The sequence below is a fragment of the Ranitomeya variabilis genome, chromosome 4 (assembly GCF_051348905.1).
Source record: "Ranitomeya variabilis isolate aRanVar5 chromosome 4, aRanVar5.hap1, whole genome shotgun sequence".
Classification (NCBI taxonomy): Eukaryota; Metazoa; Chordata; class Amphibia; order Anura; family Dendrobatidae; genus Ranitomeya; species Ranitomeya variabilis.
In genome coordinates, this window is record NC_135235.1 from 265,633,599 (window position 1) to 265,656,921 (window position 23,323).

The 23,323-nt window shown below is 48.9% G+C and overlaps 1 protein-coding gene across 1 annotated transcript in view; it reads right to left on the reverse strand.

Moving 5' to 3' along the window:
- PPP2R1B (protein phosphatase 2 scaffold subunit Abeta) overlaps positions 1-20,507 on the reverse strand; it is a 32,799-nt gene extending 12,292 nt beyond the window's left edge. Inside the window, exons 1-3 of the mRNA XM_077249766.1 lie at positions 20,271-20,507; positions 9,752-9,842; positions 8,146-8,246 (exon numbers count right to left, since the gene is read on the reverse strand). Coding sequence (XP_077105881.1) covers positions 8,146-8,246; positions 9,752-9,842; positions 20,271-20,348 — 270 coding nt within the window. The 5' untranslated portion in view covers positions 20,349-20,507. The remainder of the gene's footprint in view (positions 1-8,145; positions 8,247-9,751; positions 9,843-20,270) is intronic.
- Between the last annotated feature and the right edge of the window lie 2,816 nt (positions 20,508-23,323).

Genomic DNA, 23,323 nt, shown 5'->3' on the forward strand with positions numbered 1-23,323 from the left:
CCATCTACATCAGAAAGGGTCAGAATGACCGAAATTGGAATACCCTTCAAAAACAACTTAAAACTCAACTCTTTAGGGCATTTTTTTTTTCTTGTGCTTGTGACTTTTTGCTACCCGCGTGTGCTCAGTGACTTCTAGGACAGGTTGTAGTCTGATCCTAGGATCTGAGAACCGCTGTGCGATAATCCGCCAGCAAATGAGAAAATCCTATCTGAAGATGCAGGTCAGGAGCGCGAGGACTCACGTGGAGGACGAGGTGAGGCCAATTAGGTGCAGCATCACTGTGTGCGGATTACGGGAACGATCCTTCGACCCGCACGGTCTGAGCAGCCGACGACGACTACTAATCCCGCCGCACCATACGCTTACTATGTGGACACTTATAGGACCACCTGGAGCTGCCTGTTATGTTCCTGCCGCATCTGCTGCCGACATACATAAATTACTTTCAACTGAGCCGGTGACGTGGAGAGAAATATTTCACAGCTGCCAAAACTGAACGCGAGTGTGGGCCGGGAGCCAGGAGAGTAGGGCCCCCCAGATGGCACCTAACGTCTCAATGCCCGCAACGCTTGCAAGCCTTTCGCTCCAGAAGGCGGAAAAGGCTCAGAAGAGATCTAAGACTTTGGCAGCTTTACTTGCTGACGCACAGAGTAGATTGGCAGGGAAGTGCGGAGCCAGATGCGAGCTTTGTAGATGGAGCCAATGGAGGACAAAGCGGGACAAGGCAGAAGTCTATTAACAACTTTCATGTTTGATGGAGTTAAGGCTGGGAAGAACGAGAGTCAAGAAAAGAAAAATGGCTGCCGACGGAGGGCAACCTAAAGCTACAAAACACCCCATCTATGTCAAGAAAAGCGAACGGTTAGAGATGAGCCATATCGGCACAGGACGGGTGTTGGTGAATGATAGTCCTTAAGTGCTGACAGCAGCACTTAAGCAGTATGTTCCGGTTACACTGCAATGGTGGGTTACACCGGAAGCCCCCATCAAAGCCATCCTTTCACGCATACACAGGCCAGCAGGTGGACAATATCCTACAATGCTTATATCGTTGCAACAAACTGCAGGGCCAAGTCCCCTAGTGGGGCAAAAAAGAAAAAATACCTATGAATAGAAATGAACGAAAATTTGCAGAACCCTGTTCTAGCAGCCACAATCAGTATTTCATGACCACTGGACGGGAGCCCTGTATACAGCCTCCTATCTCCCGGCATACATGGCTCTTCCTCTGGAGCAACGACAATGTTGCGGCACAAAAGGCGTTGCACCAGGCCGGCTAATCAAGAGGAGTTGTAGAGTAGAATAAAGCTCACAAAGCTGGACCAGGTTCCTGCAAAAGGATTCGCTCATTTATACATACAAGTTCCCCCCAATAAAAGATAAGCAAAGGTGATCACAAATAAAAGAAAAACACTGTTTTCCCTAAGGGAAAGGTGAAGTATAAACCCTTATTCTGCCACGATGGGCGACGGCGTCACAAGCCGACACAAGCCGCAACTAGATCTACAAGTAGTGGATAACAAACCCACTCAGGCCAGCGTTATTAGCAGATTGCAGGAACTTTTGTGATTTTTTTCCCCCCCTTTTAATTGTGATAAATGTTTATCTTTTATTGAGGGGAACTTTTTGATTAATCAGACCTTGGATATATTCCTTTCCTCACTTTTTTTTGTTAATTCATTTCTAGATATGAATTTAAAAAAAAATAAAAAATAAACCAAGAAACTAAAAGTTTAAATCTCCCTTGCCCAATTCCAAGAGAAAAACAAAAAGTATCCTAGCACATTTAGTAGTGCCAGGTTTATAAAAGTCTGATCTACCAAAAAAGAGGGATTTTTGGTTCTTACCGTAAAATCTTTCTTGGAGCCTTCATTGGGGGACACAGGTAACCATGGGTGTATGCTGCTGTCGCTAGGAGGCTGACACTATGCAAATAAAGAAGAAGTAACTCCTCCCCGGCAGTATGCACCCTCCGACAGGCACCAGGCAACTCAGTTGGTGCAAAAGCAGTAGTAGGAACAGGTAATATAAAACTCAACCTATGTACCAACCCACAACAATGGCACGTTAGCCAACACGGTACAACTTCAAGGGAGGGTGCTGTGTCCCCCAATGAAGGCTCCAAGAAAGAGATTCTACGGTAAGAACCAAAAATCCCTCTTTCTTTCTCGCTTCATTGGGGGGCACAGGTAACCATGGGACGTCCAAAAGCAGTCCCTAGGGCGGGATATTCTGCCGAAAAAGAGGAGTTAGGTCGGCCGGTGAGAAACTGCCGCCTGCAGTATCTTCCTACCTAGGCTTGCATCTGCAGAAGCCTGAGTATGCACCTTGTACAATTTTACAAAGGTGTGAATGGATGACCACGTTGCGGCCTTGCAAACCTGCGAGGCCGAAGCTTGGTGATGAACTGCCCAGGAAGCTCCCACAGCTCGGGTAGAGTGAGCTCTCACCCCCGAAGGGAGCTGTTTGTCTTGGACACGGTATGCCTCTAGAACCACCGAACGGATCCAACGAGCAATTGTGGACTTGGAGGTGGGGAGCCCCTTTCGACGCCCTTCCGAGACGATAAACAGAGGATCGGCCTGACGAAAAGGAGCAGTTCTGGAAAGATAAACCCAGATAGCCCTGACCACATCTAACTTGTGAAGTGATTTCTCCAAGGGATGAACCGGGGAAGGGCACAAGGAAGGGAGGACGATGTCCTCATTGATGTGAAAGGACGAGACTACCTTCGGTAAGAAGGAAGGAACCGGCCGAAGAACCACCTTGTCCTGGTGCAGGACTAAAAAGGGAGAACGACAGTATAATGCCGCCAGCTCCGACACTCTTCTGATGGAGGTGATGGCGACCAAGAAGGCTACCTTCCAAGATAGAAGGGAGAAGGAAATGTCCTGGATCGGTTCAAAAGGCGCCCGCTGGAGGGCGTCTAAGACGAGGTTGAGATGAGATTCCCAAGGCTCGACAGGAGGATGATAAGGGGGAGCTATATGCGAGACCCCTGAATAAAGGTTCTCACCTGAGGAAGGGAGGCTATGTCTCTTTGAAAAGGGATAGACAGAGCGGAAATCTGACCCTTCAAGGTGCTAAGGGAAAGTCCCGAATTGAGACTCGCTTGAAGAAAATGGAGAAGGGATGGAAGGGAAAAGGTCAGAGGAAACAGACCGTTGACCTCGCACCATCGGAAAAAGGCCTTCCAACATCTGTGGTAGATACGCAAGGAAGCTGGTTTCCTCGCCCTTATAGTCTGGATGACGCTGTGAGAAATACCATACCATTAAATTCAGAGACCGAGAATTCAGGTGGAAGAGGGGCCCCTGCGAAAGAAGATCCGGTAAATCCAGTAGCCTCCATGGAATGTCCGATAGCATGTTCACCAGTTCCACGTACCAAGCCCTGTGAGGCCAATCTGGAGCTACCAAGAGCACGGGGACCCCTTCCGACTTGATCTTTTTGACGATTCTCGGGATCAAGGGGAGGGGTGGGAACAGATAGGGCATCTGGAACTGGGCCCACGAGAGTGTCGCATCAGACGGCCACCGGATCCAGAGATCTGGAAACGTACTGGGGAACCTTGTGGTTCGCCCGGGAGGCCATTAAGTCGACGTCAGGGACACATCACTGCTGACAAATCTGGATGAAGATTGAGGGAAGGAGAGACCACTCGCCCGCAACGATGCCTTCGCGACTTAGAAAGTCGGCTTCCCAATTGTCCACCCCTGGGATGAGGAACGGCTGAGAGAAAGGGAACGTGGCTCTCCGCCCAACGCAGAATCTTTGCCACTTCCGTCATGACTTGACTGCTGCGAGTCCCTCCCTGGTGGTTTATGTAGGCCATGGCTGTGGCGTTGTCCGACTGAACGCGGACCGGCTTTCCCGAGAGGAGGGGCTGCCAGTGGACGAGGTCTAGGAAGATGGCTCGGAGTTCCAAGAGGTTGATAGGAAGTCGTGCCTCTTGAACAGTCCAGCGGCCCTGGGCCGTGAGGTGGAGAAAGACCGCTCCCCAACCCTGAAGACTGGCGTCGGTGGTGATAACCTGCCAGCGGGGAGGAAGAAATGACCTCCAGCGCAGAATGGAGGTGGACAGCGTCCACCAAGAGAGGGACTGTTTCACTTTGGAAGAAAGGCGAAACGGACGGTCCAGGGTAAGGGGATTCTTGTCCCAGGCGGCTAGAAGAGCCAGCTGGAGGGGACGAGAGTGGAACTGAGCATAGGGAACCGCTTCCATCGAAGCGACCATTTTCCCCAGAACCCTCATGGCGAGGCGGAGGGACAGCGGGTTCGGACCCTTTAGCGCTCTGACACCCTGACGAAGAGAAAGGAACTTCTCCTTGGGGAGGAAGACCTGAGCCTGAGAGGTGTCGAATTCCATGCCCAGGAATTCCAAGCGTTGAGTCGGAATCAAGGATGACTTCTGGTAGTTGATTATCCAACCGAGGCGAATGAGCGTGTCCAGAGTAAGCTGGAGGCTCTGGCTGCAATCCCGACGGGACGAACCCTTGATCAAGAGGTCGTCGAGGTAAGGGATTACCAGAATCCCCTTTGAACGTAGAATGGCCATGACGGCTGCCATGACCTTCGTAAAGACCCTGGGAGCAGAGGCCAGCCCGAAGGGGAGAGCCGTGAACTGTTCTGAGTTCCAGATGGTTTTGAGGGGTAGCTCTTAGATCTCCAGCGCGGGGGAGGCCTGAAAGAAGGCTTCCTCCGGTCTCCTTGTGAGGAAGAGCGGTCCTGATTGGGGTTTCCTGCGGCGGCAAAGGACCGAAAGGGACGAAAGGACTGGGGGCCCCTCCTGTTGAAGGTACGTTTTGGCTTGGACTGGGGTAAGGAGATACTCTTACCACCCGTAGCGTCCGAGATCATTTGATCTAGCTGCGTGCCGAAGAGTCTAGAACCCTGGAAGGGTAGACCAGTGAGGGATTTTTTAGAAGCAGAATCTGCGTTCCACGCTTTTAGCCAAAGGACCCAGCGAATGGCTACAATGTTACTATTAGCCCTAGCCGAGCAGGCCGCCGCATCAAGGGAGGCATTCATGAGATATTTACCTGCAAGAGAAATCTGATCCGCTAAATCAGACAGTTCCTCCGCAGGAGCAGAGGCCAAAATGCCTCTGCGCAGGGCTTTGGCCCAGGCTGAGACAGCCTTGGCTACCCATGAGGAGGAGAAACTAGGGCAAAGGGAGGATCCAGCAGCCTCAAATGCCGATTTGGCTAATGCCTCGATTTGTCTGTCTGTGGGATCCTTAAGAGAGGCCGCGTCTGGAATAGACAGAACCGTCTGAGAGGATAGCCTGGACACAGGCGGGTCGACCTTAGGAGACTCGGACCATTTGCTGACAAGGTCGGAGTGAAAAGGGTATAAAACGTCTAGCCGTTTTCTGCCAGGGAAACGCTTACCATGGTTTTCCCAGTGTGTAGAGGTAGTGTTGTCGAACTCCCTATGATTAGGAAAAACCCTAGAGGGACGTTTAACCCGTTTAAACGCAACGGGAAAGTCCTGAGAGCTTGCCTCATCCTCCTTAAGTTCAAGCGTCTGAATAATAGCTGAAATAAGGCTATCGACCATATCCTGTTGTTCCATAAGTCTGATCTGCATCCGAGTCAGAATCCGACTGAGAGGTTAGGTCAGACCCGACGTCCGCCTGCGAGGAGGGGGAACGGGCAAATAGAGGTATCCCGATGTGGTCCGGGGAACTGGAAGGATCTAGATAAGGTCCTTTTTTTTGTCCAGTCTGCCTCTGTGAGGGTCTTGGACAGGTGCGAGCGAATCGCCGTGTGAGGCGTTCGTGGCACTGGTGGCATTAGAGAGAAACGGGATACGTTCAAGTGCCTGGACCAGGGACTGAGACACCTTAGTCAGGTCAGACACTGATTGAGACATTGCAACAGCCCACTCCGGGGGAGGGGTGGGTGCAATCATCCCGAGACCTAGGAGCTTCCTGAGGGGCGGACATGATAGGAGAAACGCTGGGCGGGCAGAAAGGAGATGGCTGACCTGAGGCCCACTTTTTCTTACAGAGGGCGCAGGCGTAATGGATGACCGTAGTGGCAAAGGCCGGGGTGGGGTCGGACATAGGTAGAGATATTACCTTGTCCAGGTGCGGAGAAGAACGCAGGGAGGAGTAGAGCCCGAGAGAACAGTAGCGCTGAGCCTGCAGACAGGACAGCGACAGCGGAAGCCGCAGGAGTCTGAGCCTGTGTCCCCCGAGATCCTTCTGTCCCACGCGGTGAGGAGACGCTGGCAGGAAGAAGAAGCCGGCTAAAGAGCGCGGGAACAGCGCGACGCTGTGGGCGTGCACAAGCGCCGAAGGGGGGAGCAGAAGAAACGCCCCCGAGAGAGCTGAACTCCGGGCCGCGGTGATGCAGGGCGCCGCAAGGGGGCGTGGTCAGCTGGGCGCCGAAAGAAGGAAAAAATGGCGGGCGGGCGCGCCCGCAGGTTTGAATTAAAGAGGGGGGTAAAGAAGAAATGCCTGCCGTGCGGCGATAGCGACGCATGAAACAAGGAACACTACAGCCCACTCCCTTATTAAACAGAGGCCCTGGTACCAGGGCGGGAGGGGGTAGGGGGACTCAGTACATGTTGCTTGAAGATTCCGTACCTGAAGTTGAGGAACACATCAGGATCCCTTGTCAGAGTAGAGGGTCCTGGAAGAGATCCTCCTTCCGGCGCCACGAACTCCGGCGCAGAAGACGGCGTCGACCCCTAGACAGGGGGAGAGGGTCACTGGAAGTGACCGCCGTCTTCCTCTCAGCCCACTCCGAGGAGAGGGATGAGGAGGGGTAATGGGCCAGGACTGGCCACCGAAGAAAAGTCACCCTGAACACCCAAATGGGTGACAGGGGACAAAGTCCTGCCCAGCGGGTCCGAGAGGGTGCGATGTGGGTGATACCACACTGCTCTCTCGGCCGCTCAAAGTGGGGAAAACAGGGTGAGAAAACTGCACCCTGTTACCCTGAAGAGAGTATCTGAAAAAGAAAGGGGAAATGTTTAATACACACAACAAACCCCTGTAAAAGAAATGCGGATCTCGGGTTAGATCCAGGTCCGCCTCCTACAGACACTAAGCAAAAACTAGGTTGCCTGGTGCCTGTCGGAGGGTGTATATACTGCCGGGGAGGAGCTACTTCTTCTTTATTTGCATAGTGTCAGCCTCCTAGCGACAGCAGCATACCTGTGTCCCCCAATGAAGCGAGAAAGAAATAAAATGATTTAACCCAAATGATAAATGCAGCAGGAACAAAAAAAAAAAAAAAAAATGGAAGAAGTGCTTGTAAAAATTAGGTCTGAGGAGGTGTCCATAGAGAGGGTTCTCATCATCATAAATGGGTTGTACAATACTATCCTCAGAGGTGGCCGGTTTCCTAGGCAACAAGCACATGCTTACAAGCGTTTTGCTATGGAGCTTGTAAATGCTGCTTTGAAGCTGTCCAGATAGATGGCTCTGATCTGCCTCCGCTGCACTTCTCCCATGCTATGAAGGCAGAACGGTTTCTACTTGCAATTTTGGAGACTGTATATTTTTAGGCTAATAGCTAGTGATGAGAGAATATACTCGTTACTCAAGATTTCTCGAGCATGCTTGGGTGTCCTCCGAGTATTTTTTAGTGCTCGGAGATTTAGTTTTTCTTGCCGCAGCTGAATGATTTACATCTGTTAGCCAGCAGAAGTACATGTGGGGATTCCCTAGCAACCAGGCAACCCCCACATGTACTTACGCTGGCTAATAGATGTAAATCATTCAGCTGCGGCAATAAAAACTAAATCTCCGAGCACTAAAAAAATACTCGGAGAACCCCCGAGCGTGCTCGAGAAATCTTGAGTAACGAGTATATTCGCTCATCACTACTAATAGCTCAATCCTGCTACTGGTCCAAATTGGCAACCTTCACAAGAAACCCCAACGAGTAAGTCCATGTAATTTCACCCTGTACATTGTGTCCTACTCTAGAGACTAGAGTAGGAAAAAAAGTAACCGAAGCTCATCTAAGCAATGTCTACAGTATGAAATAGAAAACGAGTGCTGCAATTTTGGCTTTTTTTTGGAGGTTCCCCTTTAAAGAACATCTACAAACGATCCATCTATTAACTGCTTAATTACAATAACAGCCGATAATAAAAAAAAACAAACAAACACCAAACACTCACAAGCAAACAATGCACAAATTCTGGTCCGCCAACCAGAGTGGTGAAGCTTCCCAGCTGCTCGGCCAGCGCCAGGAGCACCTCGTCTTCATCGTATATGGTATCTAGGAAAGGAGAAATACTGAAAAGCTCTAAATCAGAAGTAGATGTACATCGTATGAGTTGGATTTACTACACAGCAAATTGTTCTGATTTTTGCAGATTTGAACTGCCACAACATGTAATTGCCCTCACCCAGCGCCAAATATGAAAAATGGAGACGCTACGGCTCTCAGTAAATGACACCACTTATTTTGTACAAACTTGATTTTTTTTTTTTTTCAACACAAAAAAGAACCTATACAAGTTTGGTATCTGCTAACGCGTAATGACCTGCAGAATCATAATTACAGGTCAGTTTTAGCATTTGGTGAACATAATAAAACAACAGTGTCACTGTGCTTGATTAGCAGCAAACTCGCCTGACCTTAAAGGGAATCTGTCACTCCCAAAATCGAGGGTGAGCTAAGCCCACCAGCATCAGGGGCTTATCTACAGCATTCTGGAATGCTGTAGATATGCCCCCGATGTATCCTAAAAGATAAGAAAAAGAGGTTAGATTATACTCACCCAGGGGCGGTCCTGGTCCGGTCCGATGGGCGTCGCGGTCCGGCACCTCATATCTTCATCAGATGATGTCCTCTTCTTGTCTTCACGCTGCGGCTCCGGCGTACTTTATCTCCCGGTTGAGGGCAGAGCAAAGTACTGCAGTGCTCAGGTGTTGGGCCTCTCTGACCTTTCCCGGCGCCTGCGCACTGCAGTACTTTGCTCTGCCCTCAACAGGGCAGACAAAGTACGCCGCAGCATGAAGATCCGAAGAGGACGTCATCCATGAAGATGGGAGGCCCCGGACCGCAACGCCCTCTGGAGGTTAGTACCTCTTTTTCTAATCTTTTAGGACACATCAGGGGCTTATCTACAGCATTACAGAATGCTGTAGATAAGCCCCTGATGCCGGTGGGCTTAGCTCACCCTCGATTTTGGGGGTGACAGGTTCCCTTTAACCCTACAGAGAATCTATGGGGTACTGTCAAGAGGAAGATGAGACACCAGACCCAACAATGCAGACGAGCTGAAGGCCGCTATCAAAGCAACCTGGGCTTCCATAACACCTCAGCAGTGCCACAGGCTGATCGCCTCCATGCCACACTGCATTGATGCAGTAATTGATGCAAAAGGAGCCCGACCAAGTATTGAGTGCATTTACTGAGCATACATTTCAGTAGGACAACATTTCGGATTTTAAAACCATTTTTCAAGCTGGTGTTATAAAGTATTCTAATTTACCGAGATAATGACTTTTGGGTTTTCATTGGCTGTAAGCCATAATCATCAACATTAACAGAAATAAACACTTGAAATAGATCACTCTGTGTGTAATGACTCTATACACCATGAGTAGAGCAGAGTCAGATCAACAACATTAGGATCCAGAGGGGACCCTAACAAGGCCACAGCACGCCATACCGGGATAAATGGGACCATACACGTGTGGCTGCACAAAGCTGGGGGTCCGCTCCAGACTCCTGTGAGAGCCGTCCCATATATCACAATATTACTACATACTTACCAGTGAGAAATGGAAGCAGCTCCGTCCTGGTCCTCTCCACCCCCAGAGCCAGCGCTATGGTGGACAACTTCTTGATGCTGTTCAGACGTAGCTGCAAGAAAAGGAGAACCAAGCATTATTGTGAGTACTGATGAGGTCGCAGGGATGGAAAACAAAGACACCAAGAAAGTTTTTACTCTATCAGAATTTTCTCACAGCAAAGCTAAAATTCCCACACAGCTCCGGCACCTGCAACACAGGTCAATGGGGCCGAAGTATCGAGAGTATCATTAATAGACAGTTCAAGACGGCGCTAAAATGTGCAGGATTTATTACACTGGGGTTTGTCTAGTTTTAACGGTTTTCCATTTTTAACAAAGTGGACTTCGAACAAGTAAAAACCCACATTGTACTCACCCTCCCCTGGTTCAGATACGTCTCCCAGCTGCCCCATCTCTGTGTTCTGGCTGCAGTGGTGACATCACGACTAGAGCCGATCACTGAACACGGGGGCTCAGCCGATGTGGTGACATCACGACTAGAGCTGATCACTGAACACGGGGGCTCAGCCGATGTGGTGACATCACGACTAGAGCCGATCACTGAACACGGGGGCTCAGCCGATGTGGTGACATCACGACTAGAGCCGATCACTGAACACAGGGGCTCAGCCGATGTGGTGACATCACGACTAGAGCCGATCACTGAACACGGGGGCTCAGCCGACGTGGTGACATCACGACTAGAGCCGATCACTGAATATGGGGGCTCAGCCGATGTGGTGACATCACGACTAGAGCCAATCACTGAACACGAGGGCTCAGCCGATGTGGTGACATCACGACTAGAGCCGATCACTGAATATGGGGGCTCAGCCGATGTGGTGACATCACGACTAGAGCCGATCACTGAACACGAGGGCTCAGCCGATGTGGTGACATCACGACTAGAGCCGATCACTGAATATGGGGGCTCAGCCGATGTGGTGACATCACGACTAGAGCCGATCACTGAATATGGGGGCTCAGCCGATGTGGTGACATCACGACTAGAGCCGATCACTGAACACGAGGGCTCAGCCGATGTGGTGACATCACGACTAGAGCCGATCACTGAACACGAGGGCTCAGCCGATGTGGTGACATCACGACTAGAGCCGATCACTGAACACGAGGGCTCAGCCGATGTGGTGACATCACGACTAGAGCCGATCACTGAATATGGGGGCTCAGCCGATGTGGTGACATCACGACTAGAGCCGATCACTGAATATGGGGGCTCAGCCGATGTGGTGACATCACGACTAGAGCCGATCACTGAATATGGGGGCTCAGCCGATGTGGTGACATCACGACTAGAGCCGATCACTGAACACGAGGGCTCAGCCGATGTGGTGACATCACGACTAGAGCCGATCACTGAACACGAGGGCTCAGCCGATGTGGTGACATCACGACTAGAGCCGCTCACTGAACCCGGGGGCTCAGCTGATGTGGTAATGGCAGATGAGAGCTGCTGTTTTTAGCCTGGGGTGGCAAGAATCCATGGCCAAATCCTAGGCTACTAATATCAGCCGGCAGCCGTCTGCATAACCTTTGCTGGTTATTAATTATAGAGGGACCCCACATCATGCTTTTCTAGGGTCCCCCATTTTACGAGCCAGGTCAAGGCTAAGTAAACAGCTGTGAACTGATATTAATAGCCTGGGAACCTCCATGAGTATTACCTCCTCCCCATGCTATAAACATCAGCCCCCAGCTTTCCCTCTGCTGGTTAAGAAAATTAAAAGGGAGCCCACGCCATTTTTTTCAGAAAAATAATCTTTTAATAATTAAATACATGTACAGTAACCTGCACCCACGCTGTACTTATTGCATTTGTCACTGACATCTGTATAACTATTTTATGTGCATTTACTGTATGTAATCTATCTATTCTATGCTGTCAGGTCCTGCTGTGAATTCACAGTACACAGCACATGAATTGCCAGCTTCTATTCTAAGTAATATATACATATATGTGTGTGTCACTGACATTATATATCTATGTATTCTATGTGTAAATATCTATTCTATCCTAATCTCTCTCCATCTATCTAATGTTTTGAAGAATATTTCCTTTGAAAACGATGTGTAAATGACAGAATTGCTCTATATAAAAGCACATGTTAAAATCACATTGCAATCGGATGTAAATCAGAAGCTAGGTGTGAGAAATTGGACTGTACTCGCATTACACTCGTGCGACTCTCGGCAGTGAGAACCGGACCGATTTTTTATACGTTTAGTGTGACTCCAGCCTTTAAGCTAATTACTGAGCCCACACATTGCAATCAGGGCTGCTCCGACTCCCCCAAGGACCCCCAGTCATCACATGAGGCAGATTTACCACCTCCCAGGCCAGGATGAGTCTTCCCCTGAATTTATCATGTCACGATCTGGATCCCGGATCAGATCCTGCACCGTGGGCGTCACTGGCTCACACACAAGTCATTATACAGGAACACTCCACAGATTGCAGCTATGACTACTACGGGATGACGTTATACCAGGACGGGCCATTATGGACACATGCTGATGAGTGTGCACACTAGGGGGAGGAACGCGTGATCCATCAGCCTTTGTTGATGGCGCCTGGAATGTTCTTACATTGGTAAGTTGTACAGTAAGCAAGTTCGGACAGGCAACCTTATAGTGCGTTCCTCTCTACGGACTGAGCACCTGTGTATAAATAGGTACAACCCCCCCGTAATCACTCCATCAGTGGTCCCTTAAGCCACCAGTCCAAAAGCGTTTATGGTTCATTCCTACTCCGGTCAATTCAAAGCTGAGGGTAGGCTAATAAACGGGACAAGTGCACGGTACCTGCCGATCGCCATCCCAGCAGCCGACACGTCACCTCTTGACGTAGAAGTGAGCGGAACAGGAATAAACCTTGCGTGATCTGTACAGAGGATCCAATTCTTTTAAGAGGTCACTTTTATTTCACAAAATTTGACAAATCACAGAGGCAGGCCAAGGTTTTCATCTGATCCATTGTCACGACCCTGTCACAGACATACACAAGACTGTCGAGTTTAGGGCCAGAAAATCACACACTGTCCGTGCTAGCACACCCAGCCAGTGCTTTGACAGATGTCCTCGATAAAGACCTCACGCAGGTCGAATTGCTGGACACTATCAGTTCCTTATCCTTGAAGTCGGATCTGATAATAAATCGGATTTTTTTTGCAAGCAAGAAATATCTCTCATTTGTGTCAGCGCTGAGGTTCTCTATATTCATGTCACGGGATCCATAGCCTTTTATCAAGCACGACCACTTTCATAGAGTACCGGCTTCTTGTTATCTACGTGGATGCGTGAATTTGGCTTTAATTACAAAAAAAAATCAACAAATGAAGAACAGACGCAAACTGGGGAAGATGAAAAGTTGGAAGCCACATCAAAGTTCAGCTGAACTTTCATGTGGTCATATCAGCACAGAGACGTTTATAAATTCAGAGTAAGGCTCCACACGTCCTGGTGTATGGGGGACGGTGGGAACTAGTGATGAGCGAGTGTACTCGTTGCTCGGGTTTTCCCTAGGACGCTCAGGTGGTCTCCGAGTATTTAGGACCATAGAGAAAAAAAAGCTATAGACCAAACAACAGGGGATCACCACAATAATACTGAATGTTTTTATTGGATACAAAAAACAAACGTACACAGAATATAAAAACAATTAAAAGTCACAAAACGACAGATAGAAAACCCAAAATAGCTTATAATAAAGCTTAGAGTTAGAGTTGGGCATCTCCACGGGTCCCCCTTCCTTTGGTTCTGTGCACTCTATATGACGCATGTGGTCCGTACCGTTGGCTGAGTATACCGGTTCCTGTTGATTCCTTTATTGTACCAGTCCTTTCTGGTTATTAAATTTTTTTTGTGTATTATCTTTAACAGCTAGGGGGGATTGATTTCCCAGCCATATATTCCTTGAACCATATTACCTGTGTTCTATACACTCTTCAGTGTCATGTATTTTTCAGGGCACCTGCTTGGTTTGTGATTTGCGGCTTTAGGCTGTTTTGTTAGGGTACTGGTATACTTAGATTTTTCACATAGGGATTACACCTATAAGGTCATCTATGCATTTAGCCTGGGTTCATGCCCAGTTATATCCTGTCTGTATTAGCAGGCTACATTACTGGGGGTTACAACTAGCCTATTAGGCTATGTGCACGGACCTCAGAAGGGGCAACTCTAAGCTTTATTATAAGCTATTTTGGGTTTTCTATCTGTCGTTTTGTGACTTTTAATTGTTTTTATATTCTGTGTACGTTTGTTTTTTGTATCCAATAAAAACTTATTCAGTATTATTGTGGTGATCCCGTTTGGTCTATAGCTTTTTCTTCTCTATGGTCCTAGGTACATGTATAGACCAAGGGTGTATCCCTATTGATTTATAGTTTGTGGTGCCCTCTCAGATACAAATCGGTCTCCAAGTATTTGTGACTGCTCGGATATTTAGTTTTTGTTGATTCAGCTGCATGATTTACAGCTTCTAGCCAGCCTGAGTACATGTGGGGGTTGCCTGGATGCCAGGGAATCCCCACATGTAATTAAGCTGTCTATCAGCTGTAAATCATCCAGCTGCCGCAGCGAAGAAAACTAAAGGTACCTTCACACTAAGCGACGCTGCAGCAATACAGACAACGATGCCGATCGCTGCAGCGTCGCTGTTTAGTCGCTGTGTGGTCGCTGGAGAGCTGTCACACAGACGGCTCTCCAGCGACCAACAATGCCGAAGTCCCCTGGTAACCAGGGTAAACATCGGGTTACTAAGCGCAGGGCCGCGCTTAGTAACCCGATGTTTACCCTGGTTACCAGCATAAATGTAAAAAAAAACCCCACATACTCACATTCCGGTGCCCGGCGTCCGCTTCCCTGCACTCCTCCTGCATCTTGTGTCAGCGCCGAACATCTCCGGCATCTCCCACAGAGCAGAGCGGTGACGGCACCGCTCTGCTTTACGGCCGGCACTTACACAGGATGCAGGAGGAGTGCAGGGAAGCGGACGCCGGGCACCGGAATGTATGTGTTGTTTTTTTTTACGTTTACGCTGGTAACCAGGGTAAACATCGGGTTACTAAGCGCGGCCCTGCACTTAGTAACCCGATGTTTACCCTGGTTACCAGTGAAGACATCGCTGGATCGGTGTCACACACACCGATCCAGCGATGTCAGCGGGAGATCCAGCGACGAAATAAAGTTCTGGACTTTCTTCTCCGACCAAAGATGTCACAGCGGGAGCCTGATCGCTGCTACCTGTCAAACACATCGATATCGCTAGCCAGGACGCTGCAACGTCACGGATCGCTAGCGATATCGTTTAGTGTGAAGGTACCTTAAGTCTCCAGAAGAAAACTAAAGGTACCGTCACACTCAGCGAAGCAGCAGCAATATAGACAACGAGCCGATCGCAGCAGCGTCGCTGTTTAGGTCGCTGGGGAGCTGTCACACAGACAGCTCTCTCCAGCGACCAACGATCAGGGGAACGACTTCGGCATCGTTGAAACTGTCTTCAACGATGCCGCAGTCCCCCTGCAGTACCCGGGTAAACATCGGGTTACTAAGTGCAGGGCCGCGCTTAGTAACCCGATATTTACCCTGGTTACCATTGTAAAAGTAAAAAAAAAAAAAAAACACTACATACTCACCTTCTGATGTCTGTCACATCAAAGTAAGTAAAGCAGAGCACAGCGGTGACATCACCGCTGTTACTGCCGGCGCTGACACATTCAGTGCAGGAGGCTCTGAGCAGCAGCGCGTAACCCTGTGGACGCCGGGGGACGTGACAGACATCAGAAGGTGAGTATGTACTGTTTTTTTTTTTTTTTACTTTTACAATGGTAACCAGGGTAAATATCGGGTTACTAAGCGTGGCCCTGCGCTTAGTAACCCAATATTTACCCTGGTTACAAGTGAACACATCGCTGGGTCGGCGTCACACACGCCGATCCAGGGAAGGACAGCGGGTGATCAGCGACGAAATAAAGTTCTGGACTTCTAGCTCCGACCAGCGATATCACAGCAGGATCCAGATCGCTGCTGCGTGTCAAACACAACAAGATCGCTATCCAGGACGCTGCAATGTCACGGATCGTCGTCGTTCTCGCTGCAAAGTCGTTTAGTGTGAAGGTACCTTAAGTCTCTGAGCAGTTACAAATACTCGGAGATCCCGAGCGTGCTGGGGAAAACCCGAGCAACGAGTACACTCGCTCATCACTAGTGGAAACGTTACAGTGCACATCGGCATACGCTCCCGACATATACTGCTGGCTACGGGCACAGACACAATGTGCACTCAGCCTTACAAACTCCCAGACCGAACAAGCTCACCGACAGGTTCTCAAGTCAACTCATTCTGCAGCCAGCAATGTGAACGTGAACCTATAAAAGGTCATCATTTTTTTCATATAATCCAACAGCAAAAATTATTTTGAGCCAAAAACACATCCATTTAAGAAAAAAAAAAATGTCCATGGCGGGTGGCACGCTTGCAAATTTGTCCAAGACATACTTTAGCTGCTACAAACATATTTATGGCCTTCAATATTAGCCGTGTTCTGATATCACAGTTTATAAAATGATTCACTCTCGTTTATTTTATGGCACCAACAAATTCTGCAGCGCAGTACGGGGATAGATCCCATTTGAATCAGTCCCTCTTCCCAATCTAATTAACTTATTTCAGTCAAATTGGAGTCAATTCCAAAGGAATCCAAATAACAGAATGTACTCAGACACATTGTGGATGACACAGGTGATCTAGAAACGGAGTGGTATGTGGGAATCTATTTGCACCAGTGACCACGGCGGTGGATTGTGGCCGCTGCCCAGGAGAGAGAGAACCGCCTCTTACCTGTCGGCACCAGCTGCTTTTCTTTTGATTTTCCAGCTCGGCATGATGACATGCACGCGTGACATCACATCAGGTGGGCTAATATATAGAAGAGCCCCAGATGTCGGCAGGTAGGAGGTGGTTCTCCTGCTCCTGGGCAGCAGCCACAGACACTATGACGGCCAATGGAACGGGCTGTGAGAACTGATTAGCGCTTTTCTTGTGCCAAATGAGTTATAAGTAGTATCTTAAATACACAAGAAATAGGTTTAATGCTAGATGAAACTGTACTGCTGCAATCAAAGTGCTAAAGCAGAAGCAGCAGCGCTCACTGCCACATCTGGAGCCGAGAGGCGCTGATAATGTTCCACCGATAGGATACTTGCCCAGCCCGCAGTTATCATGCACTGGAAGAACAAAAGAATAGGCTGCGTGCATGTTTCCTGGCAGGCACCTGTCAATGCAAGGTCCTCATCCCCCCCTCCAGATGCAGAAGTGGAGAGTAAGGGTATGTGCACACGTCGCGGATTTTGTGCAGATTTGGTGTGGATTTCGCCTGCATTTTTACACCTGCGGTTTCCTATTATGGAATAGGTGTAAAACGCTGCGGATTCCACACACAGAAAATACATGCTGCGGAAAATAAACTGCTGCTTTTCCATGCAGAATTTTCCGCAGCGGATTTGGTTTTCCATAGGTTTACATGACACTGTAAAACGCATGGAAAACTGCTGCGGATCCGCAGGGCCAAATCCGTAACGTGTGTGCACATACCCTAAGAGAGCCTCTAAGGAACATCACAGGGGTAAATCCACTCACAGGGGTAAATCCACTCACAGGGGTAAATCCACTCACAGGGGTAAATCCACTCACAGGGGTAAATCCACTCACAGGGGTAAATCCACTCACAGGGGTAAATCCACTCACAGGGGTAAATCCACTCACAGGGGTAAATCCACTCACAGGGGTAAATCCACTCACAGGGGTAAATCCACTCACAGGGGTAAATCCACTCACAGGGGTAAATCCACTCACAGGGGTAAATCCACTCACAGGGGTAAATCCACTCACAGGGGTAAATCCACTCACAGGGGTAAGGGTACTGTCACACAGTGGCACTTTTGTCGCTACGACGGTACGATCCGTGACGTTCCAGCGATATCCATACGATATCGCAGTGTCTGACACGCAGCAGCGATCAGGGACCCCGCTGAGAATCATACGTCGTAGCAGATCGTTTGAAACTTTATTTCGTCGCTGGATCTCCCGCTGTCATCGCTGGATCGTTGTGTGTGACAGCGATCCAGCGATGCGTTCGCTTGTAACCAGGGTAAACGTCGGGTTACTAAGCGCAGGGCCGCGCTTAGTAACCCGATGTTTACCGTGGTTACCAGCGTAAAAGTAAAAAAAAAAAACCCGTACATACTCACATTCCGGTGTCCGTCAAGTCCCTTGCAGTCTGCTTCCCGCACTGACTGACTGCCGGAAAGTAAGAGCAGAGCACAGCGGTGACGTCACCGCTGTGATCTGCTTTCACTTTACGGCGGCACTCAGTCAGTGCGGGAAGCAGACTGCAAGGGACTTGACGGACACCGGAATGTGAGTATGTACGGGTTTTTTTTTTTTTACTTTTACGCTGGTAACCAGGGTAAACATCGGGTTACTAAGCGCGGCCCTGCGCTTAGTAACCCGATGTTTACCCTGGTTACCCGGGACCTCGGCATCGTTGGTCGCTGGAGAGCGGTCTGTGTGACAGCTCCCCAGCGACCACACAACGACTTTCCAACGATCACGGCCAGGTCGTATCGCTGGTCGTGATCGTTGGAAAGTTGCAGAGTGTGACAGTACCCTAAATCCGACCTCCTCTGCATTGAAGGTCCCATTCTTGACCACCAATAGACCTTATATCTTTCATACAGTTATGACAAATCTTGTGACTAAAAGCTGCAAATACCCTTTATAAAAAAAACAAAACACTGATTGGGCTATGCGGATGCAACACACCCTGGGTGAGCCAATCTATATCGTGTGGAGTAATATGGTTGGGGAGGGTTTACTGTGTAATTAAAGAGGATGTTCCTTTCTGGACAACCCCTTATTAAATGGCTCCAGGAAGAGAAGAGTCGGCACTCCATCCTTCTACAGAAAGCTGTTTGTTGTAACGTTATTCCATAAAAGCTAAAGCTACTGACCCCCGATCCTCAGCCACCTTATTCAAGGCTATAAAACGCGTCACACGTTTGGGGACCGGCATTGAGTGGTTTTAGCACAAACGGAATAAAGTTACACTAAACACTGAGTTTTCACTGGTGCCGGCTTTTCTCTTAATTGATTATACTGACATCCTGCCGAGCTCCCTGGATGACGCCCATACACGTGTGGTGGTTTTCTTGTGTTAAATAAAACTATACCAACCCATTGATCCAGTGCCGCAGCTCCGCTCCCAGCCCTGTGTTCCCTGCTGGTCTCCTGACATAAACAAAGACTGACCGTCACTTCCGGAGAACAGATGTGTACACGGCATACTAAGAGCATCCATCTCCATATATAACCAACAGGTAAAGCTGCGCTCTAACACTTTAGCATGAAATATATGAAAAACACTAAGATACGCAAAAATTGGCCAATTCATGTGTGCCCATCAGCCATGACAAGGCGATCCTCTCTGCTGGGAACCAATCCTAATGTGAATCCTCTCCTGGGCGGTTCCATTCACTGTAGGGACCTACCTACCCATATAACTGCAGGCTTCAGCCCAGGAGAGGAATCACATTAGGCTAGATTCACAGCACAGAAGATCGCCTTGTCATGGCTGCTGGGCACACACATGAATTGGCCAAATTATGCGATAAGTGTCTTTATTTTAATCTATTTTCTAGAAGAATAATCTAATTCAAGTATCATGTTTGCATGCTATAGTGTTACTGCGTGCAACTTAGTCAATTTACGGACAATGTCACGTGACCGCTGCAGCCAATCAGTGGTCACCGATCGGCTGCATCCTTCACAGTTGTTGTCCAAGTGGTAGAAATCGTCTGTTGAGACAAAGCCTTGAGGGCTGCAGCCCATCAGCGGCCGCTGCACCCTGGGGCTATTGGGCGGTGGTGACCAATCCTTAGAATAGCTTGCCCCTCGGCCAGCAGCGCCATGTAAAAGTCACTTTAAGCTGGGACTTGTCTCGCTGCAAAAATTCTAATTAGTTTCTAATTTTACACAAAAAAACTGATTCTTTCCAAACCTGATTTCTTTGGCGATTGGTTTCATGCCGGATTAGAGGAGCGCGGGGTCTCTGGAGAGGGGGCAGAAGACGCCACCGGGCAGGTGAGGACGGTTTTTTAACCCTACGTTCTGGGGTCGCCTACGACCACATACAATGGCCGGATGGGCTCGTCCTTAGATGCCGCCATCATGGGGGCGATGTGGTCGTCCGGCGACGTGTGTGTGGCGATTACGCTCCTAAGTGACATGGGCGAGGCGCCACCACTCGTCGCCCTGGTAACCGTCACTCCGCTTTCCCTGGCCCTGAGTGGCAGCCATAGTCACAGTGGGGGTCACCCAGCTCTCCAGGGATACATAACATGACACTGGGGGGAGGGTCACGTACACAGACACAGGCTCCTGTCAAGGCAGGATGGCCGCCGGCTCACTGGCCGCTCACCTGCACGTCCTCGTTCCTCAGCTCGTCTATCAGCACGGCGATGGGATACAAAGAGTCATCTCCGTCGGCTCCGGCCATCGTGACACCGGCTGCGGCTTCGTCTTCGTCTTCCTCGCCCACTCTCGGCCTACTTCCGCTCTGGAACGGGAGAGGAGCGCCGAGTACCGGAAGTGACGACAGGCTGCGGCGCTAGCAAGCCACACCTCCTCAGCGAGGCTGTAACGCGCAGGCGCAGTAGCCTTGTGTTGTGTTGTCCTCGCTCACTATAATATCTGCAGGAAGCCTCGTGTCGTGTTGACTGCGGCAGAGATGATAGTAGTGTGAGCAAAATGTAGGAAAACTACGGCCATGGCAACCAAAGATAGGGAAGTAACCAATCAGAGAGGAGCTTTTATTTTTTATAAGCGCTGTAAGAAATGAAAGCTGCCCTGTGATGGGTCGTACAATGAAACAGTGGTTGCACATGCTCAGTGACTCTAGGGGAGTATAGCCAATTAAAGGGGTGTTCCAGGAGAAGTGACTATTAGATAGACCAAAAATTGCCAGAACAGGGGTCTTTATAGTCCTTCATTTGAATAGAGTTCCTTACGCTTAAAGGGTAGCTCTCAAGTTTTGACCTGTCTTGAATGAAGCTGAGGTGCACATGTCCGACCTCCGCTCTACACATTTGTATCTGTTGGAGATAGTGATTGGTACTTTAGGCGCTATCCAATGGATTGAGAATAACCCTTTAAGCACTGCTCCCTTTAACAGGAATCTGACCAGAATTTCACCCCCAAACTGTTTTATATAGCTCTTTTCAAAGACAAGTCCAGCAATACCTTTACATGGCCGGTCTTTACCTCCATTACTAGATATCAGCGTTTTAATTGATATGTAAATGAGGCTGATGGACTATGGTAGATCTGAAGCCTCCGTCACTCCAGCTCTATTCTCCCTCCCCTTCCTCCAGGCCGGGGTTCATCTCCCACCACCCAAAATATACAATAATCTAAGCAATAAGGTAATAGCCGTTAAGAAAATAAAATGAAGTTGTGTCCTGAACACATCTGACCTATGGAGTAAACTGTCGATCAATAGATGGTCCACCATAAGGATCCGTCCCGGCCACCATGGATGGGGAATCTCTGTGCTCTAATACCGCGTAGCAGGATGGACTAAATGCTGCAACGTCTTCATGGAAAATGCAGGAATTGAGGCCGATTCTGTGGTGAAGCTGATAAAACTCATCCTCGCCCCCAATTACTTTGCATTTGATGACAACATGTATTTATAGAAGATGGTACAGCGATGGGAGGTAAAATGGCTCCACAGTACGCAAATATGTCCATGGCCAAGCTTGAAAGTGACTTCCTGTCCTCTTGTCCCCTCAGGCCTATTGCCAATACATTGACGATGTTTTAATCATCTGGTTGGAAGCTGAGCCGCAGCTGAAGACGTTCCATTAACACGTTCATCAGTTTCATCCCACCATCAACTGAACACTCAACTACTCCTGGACTGAAATGAACCTTATGGACACCATCATTAAGCTTCAGAACAATGAAATAGAGACGTCCCTGAACCAGAAACCAAATAACCGTCCATGACATCTTAAAGCACCATTCCACCATTTTGTTCTTTGTTGCACAGCTGGAGTGGTGCTTTAGATGAGACAGTTTTCATCCGAAAAACATAATAAACTCTATAGTCTACAGTCGGCCATCAGATCCAATCAGATATGGTCCAACCCTACAGATAAAGACAAACGCCTTGGAGGCCCAGAAAGACCTTTGTGAATCAGGGACCTTCCAAGAACAATTGAAAACCAGATTGTAAGAGCGACCAGAATATCCAGGAATCATCTCCTACATTACAAAGCTAAAGAAGAAAGAAACTGGATCCTTCTAGTACTGTAATCACCTACAATCCACATCTGGAGGTGTTGGGGTAAGCTGCACGGAAACTCCAACCTTTACTACAAAAAGACTCCCAATTACAATCCACATTTCCAGACCTCCCAGTTCTGTGTGGGCCAGCCATCAAATCTAAGAAGCATCATTGTCAGAAGCTCCCTGTCCTCTCCAGCATCAGGAACCTTTCCCCGCACCCAGAAAAAAAGGTAAAACTTCTGGGTGTAATGACCACGGACAACTCACATCATGTCATGTCGGACGCTGTTCAGACCAGGTCGTTCGACAGACAGCGGTAATTCCGCTTTTGACCACTATGCGTTCATTGGCGTCGGCTAGATTTTATCTAGCTGGTCCGGGGTTAATTTACCTGGTGCTCGGATTGGAAGCTGGGCCAGGCCCACTGCCTTTAAATAGTTCTCCTGAACATTGGGCGTCGCCGATTATAGCTTCTGTCTTGTGCGTGGTTATCTCCGTCTGGAGTGGTGGGCTAGTAGTTGGAGTATCGTTGCTGGTGGTGTATTTCCCTTTGTCTTATTTGCTCCTTCCTATATTTGTATTTGTTTTGCCCTTTGCATTTATAGTGTATTCCTGAGTGACTGCGGCGTGGTGCTTATTTTTCCGTTATCCTTGTCTGTGCTAACTGTTGGTATTGGAGTGTAGACTCTTCACTAGGTGGTGGGTGGTGGTTTCAGCACAGGGTTGAAACAGGAGATAGGGCGAGGGTGGAGGCCCAGATATGCACACCATCAGTGTAAACTCTGGGAGAGGGTCAGTCAGGGTTTCCCTAGTCTGAGGGATATTGCAGGAGCCCGGGTTATTAGCTCTTTCCTGCCTAGGTCTCCCGTGACATTATAATCGTCTAACATTATTTCCATGGATCCCATGATTTCCATAACCCGCCAGTTGGAGGTGCTGTCCCTACAGGTCACTGAGTTAAGGGGGGCAGTGCAGCAACAGGGACTAGCAGTGTCTAATGTGCAAGCCGGAGTTACAGGTAAAGTTGCTGAGCCTAAGTTTCCTTTGCCTGAAAAATTTGCTGGGGAACGCAGTAAATTTGTTTCTTTTCGTGAAGCTTGCAAACTGTATTTCTGTATGCGCCCGATCTCCTCCGGTAATGAGGCTCAGCGTGTGGGCCTGGTGTTGTCATTATTAAGCGGG